Raw genomic sequence first — 12,599 nt, 5'->3', positions numbered from 1 at the left:
AAAAAACAAGTTTATAAATAAAGTTTTTTAAACATCTTTTTTTGTGGATCATTTGAAAATTATTCCTGGGATTCCAGTTCTGCAATTCAAAATACATTATTCCTATTTTTATTTTACAATCCCAAAACATAAAAACACGTATCATCTTTAAAATCAATGTACTATGATCAACACAAGCCAGAGAACTAGGCCTTGTTGTTCTGTTAAGAATCCAGTCCAGAGCCATTTTATCAGAATGAATAGTTAGATATCAAATGCAAAGATGAATACCTATATTTTCAGCTGTTTTACAACCTTACTTTCAAACATAGTTTGAGAAATTTTGTTATAAAATTGCATTCATATTATTTTAAATTCTGTTTTCTCTGATTATCATTAGAGAATATTTCAAGTTCTACTTTGTTAACAAAAGAATGAATTGTTTCCTATTTTCCCAAAAGAGCTAAAATTATCCCTCAAATGAAACTGGAAAGTAAAAGAATTAAGAACTATAAGCAAAATACAGAGAATGGGTACCTGAACTCTCGCAAGATCACAGACCCCAGAAACTTCGATTTTTGAGGCAAAAAGTGTTTGTGATACCTGTCTCCTGATCCCCCCCTCCAACTCCTTTCTGCCACAGCTGGAACACTTTTTAGCCGGACGGAGACCTTGGGAAGGCTGGAAGCCCCTCCTGGCTGCAAATGGGATGTTTTGAAATGGAGCATTTCAAAGCGCCCCATTTGCAGCCAAACGGAGCAGAGAGGAGAAACAGCGGCAGAGAGGATTTTTGCAATGTAAATGAATCCGACACAGCAGAATGGGAAGGGGAAGCAGTTGTGGGGAGTGGGAGGGGGAATAGGGTGAATGTTGCAGAGCCTCTACAGTCGTTCGTAAGGGCAAACAACTGCTGTGGTGCTGCAACATTCATAATTTTGGGAGTTGCTAAAAAACACTAGGGGGCGCTTATCACATAACTTCGAATGAGCGCTAAGTGAATGCTCGTAACTCAGGGATTACCTGTATTTCAGATATCATACCTGTATGTATTCTCACATGATTCTTATAGTTAGTTGCGCTGGCAAATGCCCTTCCACATCCTGGCTCTGTACAATAATATGGTCTTTCTCCTGTATGTGTCCTGATATGAACTTTTCTGATGTTAGATGTTGTAAATGACCTACCACATCCTTCAAAGGGACACTTGAAGGGTCTTTCACCTAAAAAAAATTGAGATAAACCAATTAGAATACTTTTTAAAAAGCATTTCAATGTATTTATAAACATTTGGCACTAATTATGTTAATAAACAAATCTCTCCACCTTCCTCCTTTTTTCACTATTTTGAATAAAACAATTATAGTTTTCTAGTACGTTAAATAAATTTCTAATGCTGTCTTGTACAAAATTGTGAGCTCTAAAATGTAGTGAAGAAACATCACTGAATTCACCTTTTGCTTCATTTGTTTTATATTTATTTTGGATGAACAAAGTGTTCTGATCATCAGGCATTAATATTTAATATTTTTATATTTTTTTCTTTAACAATTCATCTCAATGAATCATGCCTCAAATTGGGGGAAATTCTGTAGATTCAGTATCATTATTAGCTTAAGTCAAAGATGCAGCTGGAGAAACATCTATATACAAATAAGGCAACATTTACATATGTTTAGTGCTAGTCTGTGACCGTAATAAAGGTTAAAAATTTCCATGTCTTATGCTTCTCATTTCTCTGAAGGTTAAAAGGCCAATATACACAAAGTGGGTAAGAGCTATTATGAGCTACTCACATTGCATATGAATAATTCACAAAAACTATAAAAACATCACTAAATGAAAGGTTAAGTATTTTAAAATACAAATGAGACTGGATGGGAGGAAACCTGAAGGCAAACATTTTGAATGTTACTATGTACTTTTTGTTATTATGTATTATATACAGAGTCTGGTTCAACTGCTGCTGGCAACTTTGCCATTTCAGTTACTCCTTAAATTAAAAGGAAAATTCCTTAGAAATAGACCATAATCCAGAGCATTTGTGCATTCCTAGTCAAATACTGAACTTTGGACACATATTAGTAATATATTTTTTTACACAAAGTTTATATGTCATTAAAAATGTTAAAAGTGGTTTGTCAAACAGCATGAAAAACTGCTGTTTGAGAAAGAAAGGGCATATTTGGTTAGTGTCATGTTTGTTCTCTGGATTGTGGTACTGGTTGTGGTTAAACAAATGGGTAGAAATTATCCATCTGTAAATAGAGCACTCTAAAATGTATGTGTATTAAACTCACCCATGTAGTAAAAAAAAAAGTATCTTTTCCCCGTTTAACTTATATACAACTACCATAAATATGTCTGTACTGATCAGTACTTAAATCCCTAGAACAAATGTTATATTGCTAGCATACCCTCATGCTGCTGTGCGACACTTTCTCAAGTGCTTTTGCTAAGAACTGCCAGTCTCTGTATACTGTCATGCCACAGAGAGAAGCCTAAGAGGGATGGGTGAAAGCACAATTTATATAATTCAATGTATTCGTGAATATTACTGAGATATTTATTAATCTTTCCCCACTACTATTCTAAAACACCAGATAGGAAAAAGCCTTCAAATTACTTCCATGAAAGACAACTATTGGCTTCCTCTTAGAAAAAAACTGCAAATTTTTACTCTAAAAAGCCTGTCAGTTTTCTGCCAGAAAGATGTATGTTTTGAAGTGTTTACTACAATATTACATTGCCATAGTTTCCATAATCCTTTCACGATGCTGTATATCATATCGTTACAAAGGAGAAAAGAGCTGAACTGTGCTAAGACACACCCAACAACAGCTTTTCTTTAAAGGCGGTCTTTAGTTTAAACAAAAGGAATGGAATGTCTGTAAGAATGTTACACAACCTGTTTTGATTCTTCTTTTTTTTTTGAGGGCAAGCAACAAAGATATGGTTATTTTAGAAACTGGACTTTTAACAGGGAAACAAATTTATTCAGTTTCATAGATTCCTCCACTGTAGATGTCAGTCTGTGTACTGTAATGTAAGGCTAAATTTATGTGAAGTCTGTCTTGTAAGGACAGACTTGTAAAGCTGAAAAGCAGAGGAGAGAAATAGGATGCCAAGCTCTACCTATGCAGCCTATGTAGCGGCTAAGGTACCAGGCTAGAAACCTGGAGACTGTGAAGAGAGTTAGCTGGGTGACTTTAGGCCAGTCACTCTCTCTCAGTCCAAATCACCTCACAGAGCTGTTGTGGTGGGGAAAATGGAAGGAGAGAGGAATGTTAGGTTTATTCACTGCCTGAGTTATTTATAAACATAATAAAAGAGAGATTTAAATATATATATGTATATATCTAAAACAGATAAATTAAGACAAACACACACAATCCAGCCTTGTTCCTCTATGGGATTTTCAATTTCAATTTAGATCTCAGTATTTCTGGAGGATATATTCTTCATGCTTACATCAGGAACATACAAGAAAAATAATAATTACTCAGAATGTATTGTTTGTTTTTCTTAGGATGCCACAAGGCAGTTCCTGTTTGAAATACTTTTAGTATTAATATCTGAAAGCCAAATATTACCAATACATAAAAAACATAACTAAGGATTACCTCCTAGAGAATATATAATATTGTGTATAGCTATGGTTAAAAAAAACACTGTGGTATAAACTGTAAGTTTTAATTGCTTTCTTCCTAAGAAATTGTAAATAGTGGTTGTATGTAGGCTGTTTCCACATATAATACTGAACCACATCCAACAGAAGTAAAAATAATGTTTCTACAGCACAGATTTGTATTACTTCACTTCATCTGGAACGAGAGAGGTGAACTGGATGGCAATTTTTTCAATCTCTGACAGTAAATCAGCAACTGCACACAGACCACCTTTGCCTGAAATTCATTTACTGTATGAAATTCATGGACATGTGGAAACCATGAGTATAGCTAACAAAAGCTTCACAGAGGAGCAGAGACAAAGTGAAGGAATGGACTATGTACTAAGAGACTAACAAATGAAAAGAAGGAATAAACAAGATGTGAAGAGCTCCTTAATAGCACAGAGAAAAAAGAATGAACTGGGTTATAGGACTTTTAGATAAAAATCAGGAAAACTGAGATAATCTGTCAATATTGTCAAACCTGTCAAAATCAGAAACAGAGAAATGCTATTGTGTATACTGGGCATGTACAGAGAAAAAGAAGGAAGGTCAAGGGAGAAAAGAGATCCTCAAAAGAAGCTGAGTTGTACAAAACTGTCCCTTTTACATATTTGTTAAAATATATTTTTGCACTCTCCACTGTTTAATATCTTGAAATATCTTATTAATGCTTCAGAATGAAGCATCATCAATATGCTGATGATTTCAAAGTCCATTTATTATTTGCATTTCGAAAGATCAGACTGAAATTAGTGACGTGCTAAGTGAAACTAGAAAGCAAAACAATCAATAGAAGGTACTGCTGGCAGATTGGCAGACTAAGTAAGCAATTATTTGTTCTATTATTGATAAAATTGTGCTCTCCCTTAAGAAACAAATCTGCAGTTTTTGGATACTCTTAGGCCAGGTCTGTATGGCATAAACTGCATTACAACAGTTTCAATCCTGTATCAGCTGTATATCCTCCTGGTAATCACCAGACAATCTCTATTGCAAAGTCTTCTATGTGGGCCTGTTCATGAAGATTATGCAAACATGGTCATTGGCAAAAATACAACAGTTAACTAACCTAAGTTGTCAACCTTAGCCATACATAATCAGTATTAAAAGAGCTTCATTTTTTTTCTTTTTGTTTCTAGATTAATTGATTTGTCAATAGAAATGGATTTTTACTGTGGTACTCTCCAACTGCAAACATCCTACCAAAGAAACCAACTGCAGGCAGAATCTTAGGTGGCTGGTAAAAAAAAGCATGTTATTTTAACTAAGAAAGATTATGATTGTTATTGCTGCTACTGACTATTACTAAACAGTTATGTTGTCATTATTTTATTCTAGATCCATGGTGGCTTTACATGTCTACGTTGTTAAATTTTGTTTGAATTTAGGAATGTTTATTGATAGCAACAAAGTTTCTAAGTTACATGGGAAGAAAAAGTATTTTTGTTGAACAATTTATATAAAGTGAATCAAGGTGTTACAAGACTCATTTAAGGTTTTTATTTTAAGTTTCAAAATGTTCGAAGTAATTTACAGTTAAGCCCTGTATTTGCTTATTCAGATATAAGAATCTCTGAATTAAATGGGATTTATCCTCAGTAAATGCAGTAAAACAATACACTTGAAGCTTTAGGATTTAGAACAGATTGTTTAGAGCAGGGGTGTCAAACTGCCGGCCCGCGGGCCTGTTTCATCATACTAAAAGCCGCGCCCACCCCATTGCCGGCAATGGCAAAACCGGCCCGATATGTTGCGCGATGTCACATGACATCGCGAGTTTGATACCCCTGGTTTAGAGGTAGATGACCTTAAGAAATACTTTGTGATATCCAAATATGCCATTATAAAAAATTAAAGTTGCATTAATATGCAAAATACCTGTATGGGTTCTTATATGTTTCTGCAAGTCTCCTGAAGTCTTGAATGACTTTGTGCAGTTTTCTTCCGAACATCTATAAGGCTTCTCTCCAGTATGTGTTCGGACATGACTTTTTAATCCATAACCTTGAGAAAGATTATATGAATGTTTTAAAAAAATTTATCCCATCTATCTTTAATTTTCTATGAAATTCAATGATTTGCATGTTTCTTTGGAATCACTAAAATAGTAAGCTTGCATTATTTATAAATCTTTAATTAAAATTTCCACTTAAAAAGAATTAACACCCTACCTGTTGCAAATGCTTTTCCACAACCTGAATGGTCACATTGATATGGCCGATCTCCTGTGTGTGATCTTTCATGTACCTGTTGAAAGACAGAAGTCATATATTTTGTAATATGACTATATATACAGAATGTATAGTTTAAGTAAAAGTAAAAGTCAACCTGCCCATGCTGGCTGAAATGAATTAGAATGACCATATTACAATTTGAGTGATGCCTTAAAAGAATCAAAAAATTATTTCCATCACAAAATGTATGCATAGCATGTTTAATAGTTTGCAAAAAACAATGTCATTCTTATAGCAATACCTTTTAACGCCTAGTTAAAACTTTTGAAGGGAAAGTTAAAAGTACAGAAGCAGTTTCATAATTTATCTAAATTGATAAAATAATTTCTGTTAGAGAATTAGAGGAATTCTATGATTAGATTGCCTGACTCAGTCAAAAACCTCCCAAAATAGGAAGACATTGTTTTTTATCATTTTCAAACAATTCTTATACTAAAATGTCCACGTTAGGCTTAATATCTGTTATAATATATATAGTATATATATTATAACATTATATTAAAATATAATACACACTTAATATTTTCTATTTTAAGTGTAGCCCATTCTCCATAGCAGTTAGAAAATTAGTAATATTACCAGTACTTTATTTATTAAGTGCTTATAACTAAGCACTTAGAAGTAGACTCAGAAATATTAAAATATATGTAGCAACCCTGCAAAAAAGATAAAATTTAAACTATCATCTTCCAGATGTTGCCTGCATTTCTATCATTTTCAGATCAATATTTAATTGCAAAGAACAACTGGAAGGTTTGGATAGTTTTTCAACAATAACCTTAAGGTGATGAGCAGTAGTATACAATTTTCCACAGCCTTCATAATCACAGCGAAAAGCCTTATCTCCAGTCTGGGACTTAGTTGTTACTCTTGTGCCATGGCTCTGCAAGACAATCTAAATGGGAAGAAATGACAATATTAACATTTCAGTCATATCTAAAGTCTAGAAAAGGACCTGCATTAAAAAAAAAACAAAAGAGTACTTTAAAATGGTACAATTCAAAATGCTTCCTACATCTCTTGGTGTCTAAATATCAGTATTTTTCTAAGATTCTTAATCATTAATTTTAAGATTTTTTAAAAAATTATATAAAGGTGCATTGAAATCAGACATATGAAGTACAAATAAATAGGGATGTGTAGTGCTAGGTTTGAAGGGGAGAAGGTGCTTTGAGAAATACAGGGCCCTATATAGCATCCATTAAAAGTGCATTATTTCAAGAAAAATCTTTTTTCACACATACCTATACATTCTTCAAGTCTAAAAATCTACCCAATCCTCAAAATGAATTGCCAATAAATGCTGTTTTGGACTAAGCTGATTTTTTTTTTTTTTGATAGAGATCTTACAAAGAAACATTTCAGGCAATTTATTAAAACAGCATAGTGCTTTTTAAACTAATTTGTTGTTAATAAAATTATATATAAAAGGAAACTCTTTTATATGTACGTAAAATAGTTTGATACAATTTGGATATTTTATCAAATGAGGAGAAATAAAACAGACTCTAATGTCTCTAAAAAACCAGCAATACAATAAGAAAAGGGCAATAGATTCTTCACAACAGTACCCATATCACATGGACATATAGCACTTTCTTGTATCTGATTTCTAGGACACCTGAGAATACAGTATTAAACACGTCCATTATAAATGTTTCTGGATAAGCAAGACTGGTCTTGTTGTCTTTCCATGGCCAGAATATCTTATGTCAGAAATCATGGCTTGTTCATACCAGAGGCTGAATGGCCCACCTATAATAATTTTAAGTAAACCAATAAATAATTATTGATAATTTAATTAAAAATAATTAAAAGGGAATAATTAGCCCCTCCAACCCAGTCCTTTCAGAAAAATTAGGTTCACACTAATGTCTTGAAGACCATTACTATGGAGGCCAACAGATCAGGAAGTTGTTCTATATAGGTGGTGCCATAAAAAAATAAAACTAACAAAAATTGTTTTCTGTTCTCAACTCCTATCATCTCACAAAAATCAGCTGTTACTTCCAGGAAGTTCTCAGAGAGGCCAGCTCTTGTTCAAGTAGATAGCCCTGAAGGTACCTTGGCACCAAGCTTTATAGGCTTTTATAATTTAAATTAGCATTTGGAACTTTATCCAGAAACCAAATGATAACTAATGCAGGGCCCACAAAATGAACCTGTAATATGATCACAGCAACAAATGTCATTTAATATGGCATACCAACAAGTATACAGATGGTATGACCTATATAGCTTTTTATAAATTTAATGTATATACCTACATTCTTATCTTAGGATGAGTCTTGTGTTAGGATGTGTTAGTACACATTAAATCTGAAGTAATGTGTCAGACAAAATTCAAATCAGAACTGAAAAAAATGATTATTTGCAATGTAAATTTTTGAAATGAGAGAACTCCACAGTTCTCTCATATAATATGTGTAAAAACTGTGTAATGCTCACTTGTAGTCTTTTTCATCTTGCATAGAGAGAAGGGATTATCCTTGGATGAAATTTATTTATATCCATCGCAACACTTTTCTGTAGTGAATGACAATATGATTTAACACTATATGGAAAGGCATTCTGCACATTCTATACTTAGTATAATCCTTTACATGGGCAAGAATAGAATACTCATCTTAAATTTCTTTTTATACTGAGCAAGTCCCTTGGTGAACAAAACTAAGGACTTATTTTTATTCTAGTTTTAGAAAAATCAGGACAAATCAGATTTTTACAGACCTGCATTTTTTTATCTTGTTCACTGTCACCTATCATCCCAGTGCTACTAATGCTGTCACTTCCATCAATAGACACCTGCAAATAAAAAAATAACATCTTTAAAATCTGCTTTGTGGTTGTCCACTTTCACAAAATTTTATTCTCTATGAACTCTTCATCAACTTAATCAAATAGTCTTACACAATAAATTAAGTAAAAGATTTCTGATGGTTGTTTTAAATAAGAACATCCAAATTACAAATGGCTTAGGGGCTGCAGAGTAGGTAGTGCTGCACTGTCCACTGCGGTGTACAAATCTGCAAACTAAAGCACTAAAATTAACTATACTATATCTATGCAAACAAAGGCCAAGATCTCTTAAATATGCATGGTGAATTTCTTAATATTAGTTGAATGCAGACACATTCTTTTGCTTATAGAAGAGTCTTTCCTCAAGAGAAAGGTTTGTTGGGAAAAACAGAAGATAATTTTTTTGTCTATTTTCCATTCATATTTGTCTAAGGATTCCATAATTCTCCAGAATAACATTTTAAGAGCCAATGCATATTTTTCTTATTGCAGGAGTAGGAATACCTAACGAGAATAATTCTGCCAGAGGAAAAAAGTTCTAGCACACCACTGTTGAAATTCCTAAATCCTTCTTTGTTACTTGTTATTAAAATTATCTTTAAAAGTGTAATTAATATTCTTATCTCCAAGGAACTATATTACAGAACTGATTTATTGACACAAAAATGTTATTAATTTTCTTTACACATGATTTATGATCAGAATTGTTTTCTCAAGATCTTGTTTGCTCCAAATATAAATTATGAAACCACAGATGTTATATTTCTATTACACATTTAATATCTGGTATATCCATTATGTCTGCATTCTTTGACTGTACTTCTAATGGTTTGCTGTACTCCTCTCTAATCTCTCTAAATTGTTTCCAACGTCCATTCAAACCCTCTTGGAGTATCAATTCTACTATATATTTAAGGACAGCCAGTTTGATTTAAATAACAGGATTCACATACTGCACAGAATTTCCTTAAATATGTTTTATTGAATAAGCTACAATTATGAGTTCACACAACATGCTAAACCATAAACAAGCATCTATATATGAGCCTCACTACTGGCTACTCCTTATCTATTACAACATATTTTAATTGCAATATAATTCACTTTTATCATGTTCACTAATATAAACTACATGTACAGCAAAGTACCTTGGCTGCATATTGTTCCAGAGCAGTTATAGTATCTGGGTCAATAGTAGCATCTCCTGTATGAAGACCTGCCACTGTGCCATCTGCCTGAATAGCTAATATAGTATCCGATTGTGGCACTTGTACTGTATGGTGAATGTAAGCAGTGGTCCCATCTTCTAGTTGTACTGCTTGCAGGGCACTCTGGTCATAACTGTCTGATAAATTATTTAAGATGAATATTAAGACAATAAATCATCTACTGTATGTCATAAAAGGAAAGGCATAATTAAGAACACCATTCTATTATGAATTCTCTATTTCATTCATTATGGAATGAATGTTTAAATGTTTAAATTATCATTAGAATTACACTTCCCCAGATATATTCAGCAGCTTATATAGATGGCATATAATCTTTAGCCACACAGGCAGGCAAGTAATTTAAGATTCGCATGCTCTCACACAAACTCACCTGTCTAAGTTTCTAATGCAGGGGTTCCCAACCAGGGGGTGTGAGATGATATTCCAGGGGGTGCAAAAACTTGGGTTTTCAAAATTATAGTGTATATGCATAATTCGTTGCTGTTATTTTGAACTTTTGTAAGGGGTGCAAGAATATATCAGAAGCATTCTAGGGGTGCGGGGTACAGAAAAGATTGGGAACCACTGTTCTAATGGTTAAATCACCTAAGAATAAAATCCTAGAAGTCTGGGATATTTCTTAAAGTATGGTATTTTAAGGTCATTGTTAAAATGAAGGAACACATCCTCAATTGACTTTTAAAACAAGAATATATGTATGAATTTATTCATAGAAAGTTTAGCACAGGGGTAGGCAACCATGGCTCTTTTATGACTCGTGGACTTCAACTCCCAGAATTCCTGAGCCAGCCTGCCTACCCCTGGTTTAGCAATTAATATCCAGCATTTAGAGGGTTAAATCTAATTACCACTTTACATATGTATGCATTAGTAATTTGTACATTAGCAAAAGAACTTTTTATGTTTCATTCTCGGGAAATAAATTTCCGAGCATAGGTATGAAGCCATATGGATGTGCAGAGAAAAAAGTTATTTGGAATGTCTATGGATACATTTGTCTCATTTCATTAAATAAAATCCATCCTCAAGGAGTTATCGATTGGTAAATAAATGTGTTCTGAATTGCCTCCCACTTTGAATCCAGATCGTTGCCCGGACCTACTACAGAATAAACTGAGTTGCCCACACAACTACAGGATGTTTTAATTGTTTTTCTTTAAACTTACACAGTAAAAAATGGATTGTTACTGAATTCCAGATAAAGATTTTAGATAACAAAGTGAATTTCTTGTTTTATAGCATAAATATAACTTGAAATACACTGGTTATTTGCAATAGTTTAGAACATATACACTGTTTATGTGATTAGCAATAAATGTGTTGTTTTGTATTTTCCATCAGCAAAATGTCATCAAGGTACTTGTCTGTTGAAAGAAATATTCAGATGATTTTGGTTGATGTCACTCTATAATCCCATATGCTTTCTCTGGAAAGATGGGAATTAAGACTGCAAGCCACAAAGTAAGTGAAAAATACTTTCCCCAAGTGAAAGTATATGCTAACGTTTGGGCGTTTCTGTACAGGAATGTATTGAAATAGGGCAAATCTTGAATAATATATTTCATAAATTGAAGAGAAATTGAGATAACCTCACTGGAAAATTAACAATATATATTGACATGTAATTTACCTTTTGAAGTGTGATGTATAAATGCTGTTGTTCCATCTTCAAGCTGAACCGCTTGCCCATCTTCTAAATGAAGACTGTCTCCTACATCAAAAAAGGAAAAACACAATTTCAGTGATGCAATATCCTATAATTACAAATGTTCATGTCCTTATTTTAATATTTTAACTCGCACTAGAAAATATATTAATAATGAACTTCAAAATTCAAACAATGATATTTTATGCAGTGTTAAAATGATAAAGTGTTATAATTCATTTTATCATGAAGTCAATAGGCTGAAATTTGTATTTAATGAAATTTACTTACTACTTTTAGACATGGGAACATGTTGGACATAGGCAGCTGAGCCATCTTCCAGCTGTATCACCTGGCCATCCATTAATTTGCCATCTGAAATAGAAATATATTGAACATTGAATAGCCCATTATTTCCATCAAGAGGAGCAAGCTGCAAAGAAACAGGCTGCACTGCAAATTTATACCTGGAATGTATTTTCAACATGCAGAAATATTTTCCATAAGTCATTTTTCAAACTCAGCATCCAGCATCTGGATGTTATAGATGTTATCTTTCTTGCTGCACTGGAATTACTATATACAGAAAATGTCCTCAAGTTGCTTATCTCAAGTTGAATCAGATCACCTGAGAAGCTGAATTAATATGACTGTCCTCTCAATTTCCCAGACAGATTATTAAGAAAGAGATCATATGGACTAGAAGACATCCTGGAAGTTATTCTCAAGTAAAACAGCTAGGGGTATGAGTTATCTGTATGTGGTACATGCGTGTGAAAATCAGAGGATATTTTTTTTAAATTTACTTTTCCCTTTTCTCAACAAAACAAGCAATTCAAATTCATTTTCAGGAGAATAAACACTGGGATGCTGTTCACATTTTTGTAGACTGATCTGGATTTCAAGGAAATGTAATTACATCTATTTTTTTAGAACTGACCCCATGTCACATTTTAAACAATATTATTTTTAAATAAAATGACTAAAAAAGTTCAGACAATTTTTGTTCTAAGTGTGCAAAGACTCCTCAAGACATGATT

General features: G+C 33.1%; 1 protein-coding gene across 2 annotated transcripts in view; it reads right to left on the bottom strand.

Annotated features, from left to right (window-relative positions):
• Nucleotides 1-12,599, bottom strand: part of ZNF143 (zinc finger protein 143) — a 33,716-nt gene that overhangs the window by 10,645 nt on the left and 10,472 nt on the right. Inside the window, exons 4-11 of one of the 2 annotated variants that reach the window (XM_039350247.1) lie at nucleotides 11,851-11,934; nucleotides 11,545-11,631; nucleotides 9,831-10,027; nucleotides 8,614-8,688; nucleotides 6,662-6,778; nucleotides 5,821-5,896; nucleotides 5,528-5,653; nucleotides 1,020-1,199 (exon numbers count right to left, since the gene is read on the bottom strand). In XM_039350247.1, coding sequence (XP_039206181.1) covers nucleotides 1,020-1,199; nucleotides 5,528-5,653; nucleotides 5,821-5,896; nucleotides 6,662-6,778; nucleotides 8,614-8,688; nucleotides 9,831-10,027; nucleotides 11,545-11,631; nucleotides 11,851-11,934 — 942 coding nt within the window. The remainder of the gene's footprint in view (nucleotides 1-1,019; nucleotides 1,200-5,527; nucleotides 5,654-5,820; nucleotides 5,897-6,661; nucleotides 6,779-8,613; nucleotides 8,689-9,830; nucleotides 10,028-11,544; nucleotides 11,632-11,850; nucleotides 11,935-12,599) is intronic. The other variant, XM_039350248.1, reaches the window with a different exon arrangement.

The sequence above is a fragment of the Crotalus tigris genome, unplaced genomic scaffold (genome assembly GCF_016545835.1).
Source record: "Crotalus tigris isolate CLP2741 ecotype Arizona unplaced genomic scaffold, ASM1654583v1 scf7180000018308.1980950, whole genome shotgun sequence".
NCBI lineage: Eukaryota > Metazoa > Chordata > Lepidosauria > Squamata > Viperidae > Crotalus > Crotalus tigris.
This window is presented reverse-complemented; position numbering and strand designations above follow the sequence as displayed.